Raw genomic sequence first — 13,289 nt, 5'->3', positions numbered from 1 at the left:
CGTTTTGTTTTTTTTTTAGTTGATAAAGCTAACATGTAATGAGCATTTAAATTTGCCTAGCTTCTGTGCAAAGTAGTTTACATGTATTATCTCTTAATCCTCAAAAACCATCTATGAGGTAATAAGATAGTATCCTTGTTTTATAGATGAAGGAAGTGAGTTTATGTCACATGCTTTTCAAGGTCATGCTAACAAGTGACAAGTGGGGATGTGAACTAAATGACTCTAGAACTCATGTTCAGTCAGTATGCTAAAGTTCGTTCCTTCAAAATACTATCAATACGCATACTTTGATAAGTTTTTTCTTAACTGAGGATTCTGCTATATACCACATACATTCAAAATGTCAGAATTCTAAAGTTTCAAGTTATAATCACATCTTTTCAGATGCCCTTTTAATTCCTTTTTGTTGTTGCAGAATCTAGGATTTGAACCAAGATTGCTACAAAGTCCATAAGCAACCATTTCACTAAACTCCATGCTAAAAAAATAAAATCAACAAGGACCCTAAACATAGTGCTTACATTCTGTACATTTATGAAATGTGTACCTGGTCAACGAAATTTTCACCCAAAGTAGATATGCATGGCCCTATAGAGTTTTCCCCTTATTACTTTATCCAAAATATATATTGGATATATTTATATATAGATATATAATTATATATACATATTAACATGTCTTTTTCAAATTTGGTTTTTCAAAAAATTATGGACTCAAGCACATGACTGTCATAGGAGGGATAATGCCAGTAACATTATATTAAGTGTTCGAGAGATCTGGGTTCTAATTGGCTCCCTCTGGCACTAATTTAGCTGTATGACCTTGGGCAAGTCACATGTTTCTTTAGATGATAATTCTTACCTGCAGAATGAGAAGTTGTGACTGAAGATTACCTAAATTTAGTTGTAGCACTTTGTAGTAAGGTTAAGCACAGTGTAATTTTATTAAACCTATATTAAGATTTCAGTTATTTGATTCATGGTGTGAGAATCACTTCCTTGTATTTTCTCTACTGATATCAAAAGAGAGAAGCATATGCACCTCGGGTGTTCTTTGAGGCTTCCAGACCTCCATGGTTTACCCCCAGATCACAGCAAGACTGTTCTGAATACCTCAGGTTTCTGCTAGACAGGTAAAAAGCAATTTTAAAGTTATGATTTAAATTTTCTTTCATAACAGATTATTTCTGTAGCATATTGGTTTTGCCTTTAAAAATATATTTCAAGTGTTAATCTTTAAAATACCTTGCATTCATTGTATGTATTTAAGTATACTTTTGTTTTTAATTTGGTTTCTTTTGTTGATTTTCTTACTTTGGAACAGCTGTTCTCATAGTGTAGTACAAAGACCTCCTGTGGGTTCGTCAAACATTTTCAGGGGTCTTCCCTTCTAACTCTTTATCTGTAGATCTGTAATTGAGGCCAGATTTTCTTCATATGCTTCATCCAGAACAACATATCACAATAGATTGAATGATACAAGGATCCAGCTGCCTTCTTATTAAGCCAGATACTTGAAATATTTGCAAAATATAAAACAATGCCATTCTTCTCACTAAATTTTTGGGTTTTAGAAAATATAACTTTTTCATAATATTATTAACATTAACATGTAATGGCTTTATTATTGTTTTTAAATATTACTTTTATTCTCAGCTTTTGAATACAGTAAATACTGGTGGATATAACCACACGAATGAAAGCTCTTGGGTTCCTCAATTACTTTTAGGAGTATAAAGGGGTCCTGAGACCAAAAAATTTAATATTTGCTCCTTTAGACCAGTTCATATTTAGATGGGTTTGGTATATTTAATGGTCTCCTTACCACTTAGTTAGTAAAACCTATATCTTTTTCCTTCTCTTTGTGATTGCCTCCCTTCTGTTACGTAAATGACTAGTAAAGTTAGTTGAACTCAACATATGCAATCTTCCGTTGATTCAGGTAAGGACATGTTGAGTGGTTTCTTTATTCCAGGCTTTCTATGAGATGTCAGGCAGACAAAGATACAGAAGATAAATAATAGGCATATATAATTTACTAAAGAAAGTATGAGAATATAAGGTAGTGATAACCCCTAACTTGTAATCTACATTCTCAAACTATTCAGTGGTCCTATTGATTGAAAGAGGAGAAACTTGATTTTTTACATTAAGCATTATATTTGATAAAAATAATTTGGCTGTTCATATAAGGCCCCAATATTTTTAAATAAGTGACATTTAAACTTAAGTGAAGTAGCTATATAATGATATACTCTCCTGCAGGCTACATGAAGAAGAAAAGATCTTGCAAGTTCAGTCCTCACACAAGCCTCCTTCAAGTCTGGGGTGCAATGAAACTTCTTTCCAGGAAGTGGCGAGCAAGGCAGCTGTACTAACAGAGAGCCCTTGCACAAGTGAGGGTGAGAAGACTTTAATAGAAAAAATGTTTGGAGGAAAACTACGAACTCACATATGTTGTTTGAACTGCAGGAGTACCTCACAAAAAGTGGAAGCCTTTACTGATCTTTCACTGGCCTTTTGTCCTTCCTCTTGTATCGAAAATTTATCTTTTCAAGATGCAGCATCATCACCCAATACACAAGATGGAGATCTAATGCAAGCCAGTATACCTTCAGAAGAACCAGGAGTTTATAGTCCAGCAACAGCTGCCTTTGTTTGTGATTCAGCTGTGAATGAAAGAATGTCACGCAGTCCTCCTGATGAGTTTTGCTGTACTGATAACACTTCTGTCCCTCATGAATCTAGCAAGATTCTTGTTAATAAAGATGTACCTCAGAGACCAGGAGGTGGAAGCACACCTTCAGTCACCGACTTACTAAATTATTTTTTGGCTCCAGAGATTCTTACTGGCGACAACCAGTATTATTGTGAAAACTGTGCCTCTCTGCAGAATGCCGAGAAAACTATGCAAATCACAGAGGAGCCTGAATACCTTATTCTAACTCTCCTGAGATTTTCATATGATCAGAAGTATCATGTGAGAAGAAAAATCTTAGACAACGTGTCCCTGCCACTGGTTTTGGAGTTGCCAGTTAAAAGAACTACTTTCTCTTCATTGTCAGAAAGTTGGTCGATAGATGTTGACTTCACTGATATTAGTGAGAACCTAGCTAAAAAATTAAAGTCTTCTGGAACTGAAGAAGCTTGCTGCTCCAGATTGGTGCCGTATCTGTTAAGTTCTGTTGTCGTTCACTCTGGTATCTCCTCTGAAAGTGGGCATTACTATTCTTATGCCAGAAACATCACGGGTACAGAGTCCTCATACCAGATGTGCCACCAGTCTGAAACTCTGGCATTAGCGTCCTCCCAGAGTCATTTACTCGGGAGAAATAGTCCCAGTGCAGTTATTGAACAAGATTTAGAAAATAAGGAAATGTCAAAAGAATGGTTTTTATTTAATGACAGCAGAGTGACATTTACTTCATTTCAGTCAGTGCAGAAAATTACAAGTAGGTTTCCAAAGGACACAGCTTATGTGCTTTTGTATAAAAAACAGAGTAGCACTAATAGTTTAAGTGGTAACAGTTCAACCAGTGGACTCTGGGTAAATGGCGACCCACCTCTACAGAAAGAACTTATGGATGCTATAACAAAAGACAATAAACTATATTTACAGGTAAGTTGGAAACATACGCTTCATCATTTATGGTGAAGCAATTGACAGTGGTGAAGTGAGTGCCCTAATTTTAAAACCCAACTTAGACATTTTCAAGGAATTTACAGAGTAGTAATTCTGAAATTTGAGTCTGGGTTTATGTGAAATGGGTTCAGCCTATATAAATTATCTTGCTTTCTAATGTTATGAATTATGAATAGTTGCAATTAGATGCAGTGTGAAAGACTTCACTTGTCTTTAATTTACAAAAGATGTGATCATTGTAAAATCATTCCATACTGAAATATAGGAAGTTCCCTCTTCCCTTCAATCCTACCTACCAGGGGAAACAACTACTGTTTGGTATTTACTCCTTCTAGACTATTGTATAAATATTTTAAGGGTAATTATTAACATTCGGGTGAGTAAGATAAAAGACACTGCAAGGTAGAATATGTAAAAAAAGGTATTTGTATTCTTTAAAGACTTAAGCAATAAAACCAAAAAGATAATAGAATAATTAGTGTATAAAAGCCATGGAACAAAGGTTTCATATGAGCTGAACTTACTTACAAATATACTTTTTGCAGGAAGTTAGTGATTTTATTACTTAAAAGTTAATAAAGACCTTGCTGCAAGTGTTTTTCTTTGAAACCTGCCAACTTGTTACCAGCATAAGGACCAAAACTAAATTATCAGTGAAATTGTAGGTATATTCATTGGGTAGTCCAAGTGATTTTATGAGTTTACATAAGTAAGCTCTAAAAATCTTGTGTTTGAAACTCAGAAAGCTGAAAAATACAGATGGAGTAAGAGAAGAATTGGGTCACTATAGTATTTATTTTGAGAGGAAAGTTTTCTCAAAGGTCTTCAAATTGACTGCATTATAAAATATTCAAATAATGATACATGATATATTGTTAAACGAGTATGGCAATGTTCTAGAGTCACACAAAAATAATAAATTTCACAGAAAAAAATTAGAAACTCAGAATATTTATTAAACCTGATTTACCACCAAAGATTCTTACATCCAGTCAGAAGGCTTATGATCAAGGTAATAGAATGTATTCAACCCTATCCTTCTTGCTAGATTTCAAATAAGCACTAGATATTAATAGTCATGATTCTTGAAGATTAGAGAATAGGAGTAAGGGCAAGAGGGTTAGGTTGGAATAGGAATTTTCTGTAATTTAAAATCTAGAAAATAAGATTCAGTGCAATCTTGATTTATAGCAATATGCAGATTATTTATCAATGATTGAGTAAAATAGCATATTTATCAAAGGGGGGACATGGGTTTTAAAAAGATGAGGAACTGCTCTGTTTCTGTGATTGGATTGCCAAAAACTCTTATAACCATAACAACTACTTCATTACAGCCTACCTCTAAATGATTTTCTTATTCTTACTATTTACCCCATGACAATATTTACAATATCTGAGTGTGAGGAGCCATTCTTTTCATTATTGTTTTAAGGCCTTTATGTCACTATAAAGGAAACTATTATGTACTTTGTTAATTCAGTTTTTCAGTGTTTGCAATTGTTCTAAATTCCATCGTAAGTCTCAAATTGGCAAGTTGTTTAATGTAAAAATGATACTGCCAAATCTTACATTAAGATTTTTATGTTCCAGTATTAAGACAGGCTATTGAGTCAAAGCTTATTACCAAAGTACCTTTTTAAAGCAAATTATAAATACTCAACTCTTATTTAGAAACTTAAACATTTATATTTGTCTTATTTGCTTTTAAATACAATAATGTAATTGATTTGTGCTGATTTGAATTGTGATGGTTCTCACTACTCATACTATTTAACTGAATCATCCTAGTATTTTAAGTTTGTGTTAAGAGACTATGTTGTTTTGAACACGTGGAACGTGTATATATATGGTTTTGTTCTTATTTTCTTTTTTTTTTTTTACATTTTTGAGATATAGTTCAAAGTCTGTGCTCATTTCATAGTAATAATGCTTTAAAATAGATTGCTGTGTCAAGAATATGTTAGTTTTAAGATACAGCTTTATACCTATTTGTAAAACAATTATAAAAATTTAATCCAGTCTAAGTAAAGTAAGGATGTGGAGTGGACATTTTGAGTTCCTTTGCTACTAAGTAGTGCTGCAAATGAATTTACCAGTTTAGTACATATCAGGGTAGCTACTTTTCTAGTTTTTCACATTACATTAGAACTTTATCTTGTATCATTTTAACAAGCTCTTTTTGGGATTCCATTTTTAAAGTTTACTAAAATCACATCTAGATTGACATGTGTTAGAAAGAAACGGTGAGATTAGTAGTTTTGAAAAGCCTGGGCAAAAAATCCTGTATGACCAAACCATTTTCTGTGTGTGTCATAGCCTGTGTGTACACATAGGATCGCAGTACAGATTGTGGATCTCGAAGTAAATTTGGGGAAGGGCTTTTTTCTTTCTTTCTTTCTTTCTTTCTTTCTTTCTTTCTTTCTTTCTTTCTTTCTTTCCCTTCAGTCCAACTTCCATAAGGAGTATCTCTATTATTTTAGTGTCTGGACTATAAAAATCATGCTTTTGTTTAGGATCCAGTGAGACAAAGATTATGAAAGTAGCACCAGCACGGCACTGTGAAGATCACCAGCTATCCCCACATGTCCCGCATCAACTACAGACAGAGCTTCTGTCCTTTCCTGTTTGGTTTCTTTCCTGTTTCTTTAGAAGACATGGTAGCTTAATGTCTTAGTATTTTTCTTTATTGTACATACAGAAGAGTATACGTAATATATATGTGTAGTTTAAAGAAAAATAAAAGATGGATTATTGTAACGTTAACATAGTTACTTGAGTGAGAGATCTAAATATTCTGAAAGTTATTTGTCCCAAAGCAACAGTAACTAACTCGAAGCCAAGTCCACTACTGAAATAACTGATTTTAATACCTGATGTAAAATTGGAATATAAATTCTAGACGCTATGAGAATCATATTTTTTTACATACAATGTCACAATGTCACACAATGCTCACATCTATATTAAAAGAAAATGAAAGGCAGTTTTCCCTGCTTCTATCCATTAAGCTTATTTTCTGAAAACAGAATATCCTACATTTTTGTCTGTCAGCTATGTATTTATATAAGTAGATAAGAAAGCAAAAAAGGAATATTCCTTCCTTGGGAATCTCTGTCTTGAAATATAATACAGTTTTCATGTGTCTCAGAAGCAATGAAGTTAATTTTGTATTATGTATGTCCTTTAACACTACTTCTGGGGGGGTGGGATTACTTTTTAATGAAATTTGCCTTATCTTTTGGGAGCAGAACTTCTTGAACTCTACCTTGCATATTCAGTTTTATTTATTTCATTAGGGAACATGATCTCTATCTGAAACCAGATCTTAGACACAGAGTCAGATTTTCATTGCTTGTTTGGATACTTTAGTAGGTTATAGAGCTAGAGCAATGAGGATTTTGTTTCTTATTTTGTATCTATTTCTTACATATCCATAGCTTTTATTTTCTACCTGTAAAACTAAAAATTTTATTCTATTTAAAATTCTTATTTTATTTTCACAGATTAAAAAATAAACTGTCTCTTGAAAAACATTATACAGAGGAACCAGTACAGTAAATGGAAAAAAAAAAAAAAAAAGGTTTTTGAGAAGTATCTTACAAATTAAGTTTTAAAAGCCTGTCTAAGCCCTGCCAGAGACTGGTTAATTAGACCATTCTGTTACAAGGATTTTTTTATGTAAGGTCAAATTCAGCTATAAAAGTATGTGATTCTTTATCATCTTTTCTATTGGGAATCACACAGCTGTTGCTATATGCTACTGAGAAATTAGGGGTTCATAATGTGAAAAATAGATGTCCAAGTAAGCCTGGTGGTTTACTCCATAATAAAAAATTGGGCATCTTGTGAAGATGCTTTTTTTAGTTAACTAAAAAAAGTAGCTAAAAACTATAACACTACCTTGCCAGTTGGAGCAAAGTAACTGGGCTTATCTGAAAATTGGAAATAGTATAGTTTTCATGATTACTGTTAAATTATTTTTAAGTTCTTCAGGATGATTATGCCTAACACATTAAGAGTGTCTTCTAGACCTTATTGACATTGACTTCATTTGAAAGTTATAGACCGTTTCCCAGAAAAATGGGCATATGCCAGAATATTTTGTGTTTTTTTCCAAGGAGTTTGTACCAGTTATAGAATGCGGTTTGACACCTTGCCAAATGAATTTGCCATTATTTATTTACATTTGCTTCTTTTGAGGCTAAGTAGCTAATAGTGTTCTAATCTATGATCATTAATATTTACTGAGCACCTAATATGTGTCTGGCACATAAATGAATATGACTGGTTCCTGATAAAAGTTATGATACTGGTAGGGAAAAGTTTTAAGTAATACTGTAAGAAGATAGGCTCCATTTTCTTTAAGAATGTTATTGAAATATTACTTTTATTTACTGAGAAGTATTCTAAGGGTAGGAAACATTCAGTGATTTTTCATTATTTATACCTTTTATCACCCACTTACAAAATAGCCCCACTTGATAAAGAGTAGATAATCCATCGTCATAACCTTTAAATTCTACATTCAGTATATTAGAAAGGAAATCTATTCCCATATGTGTTGATGAGTATTTGCAAGAACACTAATATTTCCAAAGAGGAATTTTAGGATGTGGGGCTTCAGTTTTCTCTTCTGCAAACTGAGGTATTGAACAGAATGGCCTTTAGGATCTGTCATTCTGTAGAGTTACCCCAGGATTTTGCATTCTTATTTGTTCCATCTGTGATTATGTACTTTAGTAAGATTTGACAGGGATTAATATAGTAAATATTTTTTAAAATACTGAAATTTAAGGGATGCTTATTAAGGATTAAGTCAGTTTTAAAATGTATGTAGATGATATACTCATCCACTGTGTTTAGGGTTTTAATTTTATAAAAATTCTTTTTAAATTTAGGAACAAGAGTTGAACGCTCGTGCCCGGGCCCTACAAGCTGCATCTGCCTCATGTTCATTTCGGCCCAATGGATTTGATGACAATGACCCACCAGGAAGCTGTGGACCAACTGGTGGAGGGGGTGGAGGAGGATTTAATACTGTTGGCAGACTCGTATTTTAATCCTGAGAGAATCCAAAATGCACTGGTCACAAAACATCTATTACTATGACTGTTAAAATGTCAGATTGTAACAAATATCATAACTATCTTTTATTTTTCTTTTCATTAGACCCTTTTACTTTAAGAAAACACACTCAGTGCTTGTTTTTATTTTCTTGACAATACATTTATTAACAGATGCATCATGGGAAAAAAAAAAAAACTACCTCTTAAAATTCCATTTACTTTTATGGTTAGACATGCTTGACCAAAAATTTTCAGAGGAAAGTATGTACCTGGTCCCTAATTAAGCTGCATTAAATTTAGTAGAGGCATTTAAATGATCTCATTCTCAGTTTTACTAAACAAAAAGTATAACTCATTTAGCCTCTTTTATAAAAGAATTGATGCTAGAAATGATGGAAAAAATTTTGTTTCCTGTATATTACCCCATTATTAAATTCAGATCTCTTAAAATGCTAAAGATAATACAGTCTCTAATGAAGGCAATAACATAAAACTTATCAACTATAGTACGTTTCAGGTTTTTGTTTAGTGCTGTCCTCAGCATCACTGTATCTGCATTTCAAGTACAAATGTTTTAAAAAAGGATTATTTATACATATATGCTGAATTGATTTTAAGAAAGGTGCATGATCCTGTAGAAACAACATTTTTACCTAAAGATTGCTAACTTTGTAGTATTTCTAATTGTTTAAGGATTTTAAAATTCTATTTCAGGGAGTATATCTTCTCTGTGTTTTGAAGGAGGTGAGTTCTGTATGTGCCTTGCAGTACTGTAATTCAAAAATAGGAATCTTTGGCTGCGGAAAAGTTTTTTAAAAATGAAATGTTAGGAAGTAATTTTTTGTGTTAACATTAAAATTATAACTTTTTGAAAGGTATTAGATTTTCCTGAAGTAAAATCTGATGGTTCTAAATCAATAAGTGTGATAGATTATTTTTAAATCTTAGAAGAATTCAGAGGAAATGAACCTAGTCAAGTAAAAAAATCTTTGATTTTGTTAATCTTCAGATTATTAAACATCAATTGCATATTTCTAGAGTTGTACATTTGGGTTTTTTTTTTTTTTTCCATTTGAATCTTGTGTTTTGCACAGTTGTTTCTGTCTCATAGTTTCAGATAAAACGGTAAAATGTCAGACCCTACTATCCCACATTTTCTTTTACCAGAGAATGGGAAACAAGTCAGTTCTCCTGGGTCTTGATTGTACATATTCAAGAGTTCTCCCAGTTGTCCCCTTTCCTAAAGGTTTTTAACTTATCCATGATTGTACAATCATTGTTCTGAAATTGGTCTCATATTTATTTTGAAAACATTTTAAGGAAAGACTGTTCTTTGATGATTTGGAGTTTATCTTTTTCCCGAGCTTTTAATGGGGTAGTTAAAAGCAGAACTCCTCATCTTCATTCCACTATGTCCCACTTCTAACTTGTTTCCAGTCACCAGGAAAATTAGGAAACCTGATTGGATTAAAATTGGACCTTCTTTGCAGCATTTGTTGAGATTTGTCTTTTCTATAAATGAATGAAACAGACGAATTTTTATCACACTGTCTTTCCTGTGAGCTTCCTCTTATCTTAATAGTGAATTCCTAAGCTACCCTATGTGTTCAGTTATCCACTGGCTAATTAATGATTTATTAATGATTAATCAGTGTTAGTATTTATTGAAATTGGTGAGGTCATTTAATACTTGCTGTATTAATACTGGGCTCAGCTACTTCTGGGAAATTTCTTAAAGACAGACCTACACATGATTTTATTTATGAATACCAAACAATTCAAGGATTTTATGTGTCAAGGTAATATAGAATTTTCAAAATGAGAAAAAGATAAAATTTTAGGGGCGGCTGGGTGGTTCAGTTGGTTAAGCATCCGGCTTCGGCCCAGGTCATGATTTGTTTGTGAGTTCAAGCCCCGCGTCGGACTCCATGCTGACAACTCAGAGCCTGGAGCCTGCTTCAGATTGTATGTCTCCCTCTCTGTGCTTCCCCTGTTCATTTTCTCTCTCTCTCTCTCTCTCTCTCTCTCTCACCCTCTCTCCCTCTCTCCCTCCCTCCCTCCCCTCTCCCTCTTTCCCTCTCTCCCTCTCTCCCTCCCTCCCTCTCTCCCTCCCTCCCTCTCCCTCCTTCTCCCTCCCTCTCTATCCCTCTCTCTCTCAAATAGATAAAACATTAAAAAAAATTTTTAAGATATAAATTTTAGTTATATAAGAATACTGGGACTATGCAGATGATAATTTCATACCAATACCAAAGACTTGAAATTAAAGACTTTTAAGATTAAAAATGTAATAACATTAATCATTTGCTGAAATTGAAACCAGAATAACCAGAAGCTCCATTTCCCATTTTCCTAACCCTTGTGCTTTCTTCTTCCTCTTGCAAATTCTATTTCCACCTCTCTTCTCGCTAAATAATCAGAAACAAAGCAACATTGGGCTAGAGATCTGACTTTTGTCTCCATACCTTAAGATTCCAGAAGAATCTTTTGGATGTAGAAATAAAGATCCCTCGTGATGTCTAGAGGTATTGGGGGTCCTTGTAACAGGTTCCAAAAGCCTATTATTAACTCCTATCTAGAAAGAACAAAAAATATTTAAAAACTAAGTTGTAAGCTCATCTAAATCTTCTTCAATTAGTTTTGTTCTTTTTATGATAATGTTTATTTACAAAAGTAGTTGTCTTTTTGTATACTTCCTCTTTAAAAGCTTTCTGAATGCTTCTTGAGTGTGCAGGAAGGACAGTTGAAGAAAAACAAAATTGGTACAGTCTGTCTAGTATTCAAATCTTAATGGAAATTACCATTTTGATGTCATATACGTTGTTACAGTTCTTAATTCTCAGTATATCTTTTTTCTGTGATTGTGCACTTCACATAATATACTCTATACAAAGAGTTTTTTAAGTGATTGTTTCAGAAGAAATAATAGTGCACACTTATGTATGGTATCTTTTCTCATATGAATGCTATACTTTCTATATCCTTTCATCCTCTGCTAATGAGTTTAGATTTCTAAAACTATTACTAAAGTAAAGAAGGATAAGTTATTCACATTTTATAAAAACTTATTAGGAAGTATTAGCTGACTTCTATTAACAACTCAGTAACGTCATCTGGAGAAGTAAGGTTAATTTGGGTAATGTAATCTAAGAAGCTAAAGTACAACAACTAGCAAATTTAAATTAAAAATTATCTCAATGAAACTTAAAAAATAAATTTAAAATAGCAGTTGCTCCATATATATACATTCTTAAGTATTTACCAAACCGTCACTTTCCATCATAGTGTTAGCCTTATTTCATTTTACATTAATTTTTTTATAGAGTTCTTTTTAGAATCTCAAAATGAATGGGGGATTTAAAAAACAAAGATATAAAGTAAACAGTGCTTTATAAAAAAGCTATCTTGTAAAGAAATTGCTATAGAAATAATTTTTAAAGAAATGAAATAAAGATTTTTATAAAATCAACAATCTGGGTTTTACAAATTCAAAGGGATTTGTTATGTAAAACCTTTAGCCCCAATGTTATATAACCAGTGTGGATTTGACATTGAAAACAGAATCTAAGAAGTCAGCCAAGTGTGTTGCCAGCACTCCTCAGTGTCAATTATGGCCTGCAGTTGTTTTTCTCGTAATAGATCTCATGTTTTCACATTTTGCTTTGTGTGCTAGACACACGTACACACATACACAAACACACAGCCTTTGAATTTCAGAGAGATGAAAAAGTTGTCTCTAGCTAGATCAGTTTTCAACCTTGCATTCATGTTAAAATCACTTGGAGAGTTTATAAAAAATAATAGCATATCCAGTCTTCACCCCACACCAATTAAATTATGTGAGGATTGAACATCAATATTTTTTTGAAATTCTTCATGTGATTTTGATGTGCCTCCTTGGTTGAGAACTTCTGGGCTAGAAAAGGAGTTTTTTTCCTGGTGCTTTTATCCAAAAGGACTAATGTGTTGAGTTTCTACCATGTGCTGGAGACTGGTTGACATTTCTGTGTGTTTTTTCTCATAACTTTGCTCTCCCTAAGCCCTTTACACTTGAATAAATAGTCTTATGAAGGAATTTGCTCAAAATCATGCAGCTAAAAAATTAAAAATTGAGATTTTTAAACATCAGAATTGAGATATTAACTCAAGGCTTAAGGACTCCAAAGTCGGTATTCTAATGGAGAGATAGTAACAAGTGGGAGAAAAATGTGAGCAAAAGACTTATGCAAATTACATATTAATAAAGGCTTCCAATAAATTTTATGAAATAAAATTTCTGTTTCACTTCTTGTACCCTTCAAATATGATTCAAAAAAAAGGAAAAGTGAGATCTACTTTGTTAAAACGTACAGGTAATGATCTAAACAGTTGAGCAAACTCATTTCCTAAAGCAAAGGAAGTTAAATTCCACTTCCTTTACTAGCTTAATCTCTTCCATTTTTCCCTTTCTGTCCTCCCTCAATCCTATTGGATCTTGCATAGTTCTTATTCAAAATCATTACTTGCCATCTCTAGGCATTTGTATATGCAAATGTCAGTTAGCATACCATTCCCCTTGCTCTACTCTCCCCTCCC

General features: G+C 32.9%; 1 protein-coding gene across 1 annotated transcript in view; it reads left to right on the top strand.

Annotated features, from left to right (window-relative positions):
* Positions 1 to 9,749, top strand: part of USP38 (ubiquitin specific peptidase 38) — a 32,763-nt gene extending 23,014 nt beyond the window's left edge. Inside the window, exons 8-10 of the mRNA XM_042935408.1 lie at positions 1,029 to 1,135; positions 2,268 to 3,621; positions 8,547 to 9,749. Coding sequence (XP_042791342.1) covers positions 1,029 to 1,135; positions 2,268 to 3,621; positions 8,547 to 8,708 — 1,623 coding nt within the window. The 3' untranslated portion in view covers positions 8,709 to 9,749. The remainder of the gene's footprint in view (positions 1 to 1,028; positions 1,136 to 2,267; positions 3,622 to 8,546) is intronic.
* The last annotated feature ends 3,540 nt before the right edge of the window (positions 9,750 to 13,289 follow it).

This window comes from Panthera leo, chromosome B1, assembly GCF_018350215.1.
Source record: "Panthera leo isolate Ple1 chromosome B1, P.leo_Ple1_pat1.1, whole genome shotgun sequence".
NCBI lineage: Eukaryota > Metazoa > Chordata > Mammalia > Carnivora > Felidae > Panthera > Panthera leo.
Note: the sequence above shows the minus strand (reverse complement) of the source record. Positions and strands in the feature narration are given on the sequence as shown.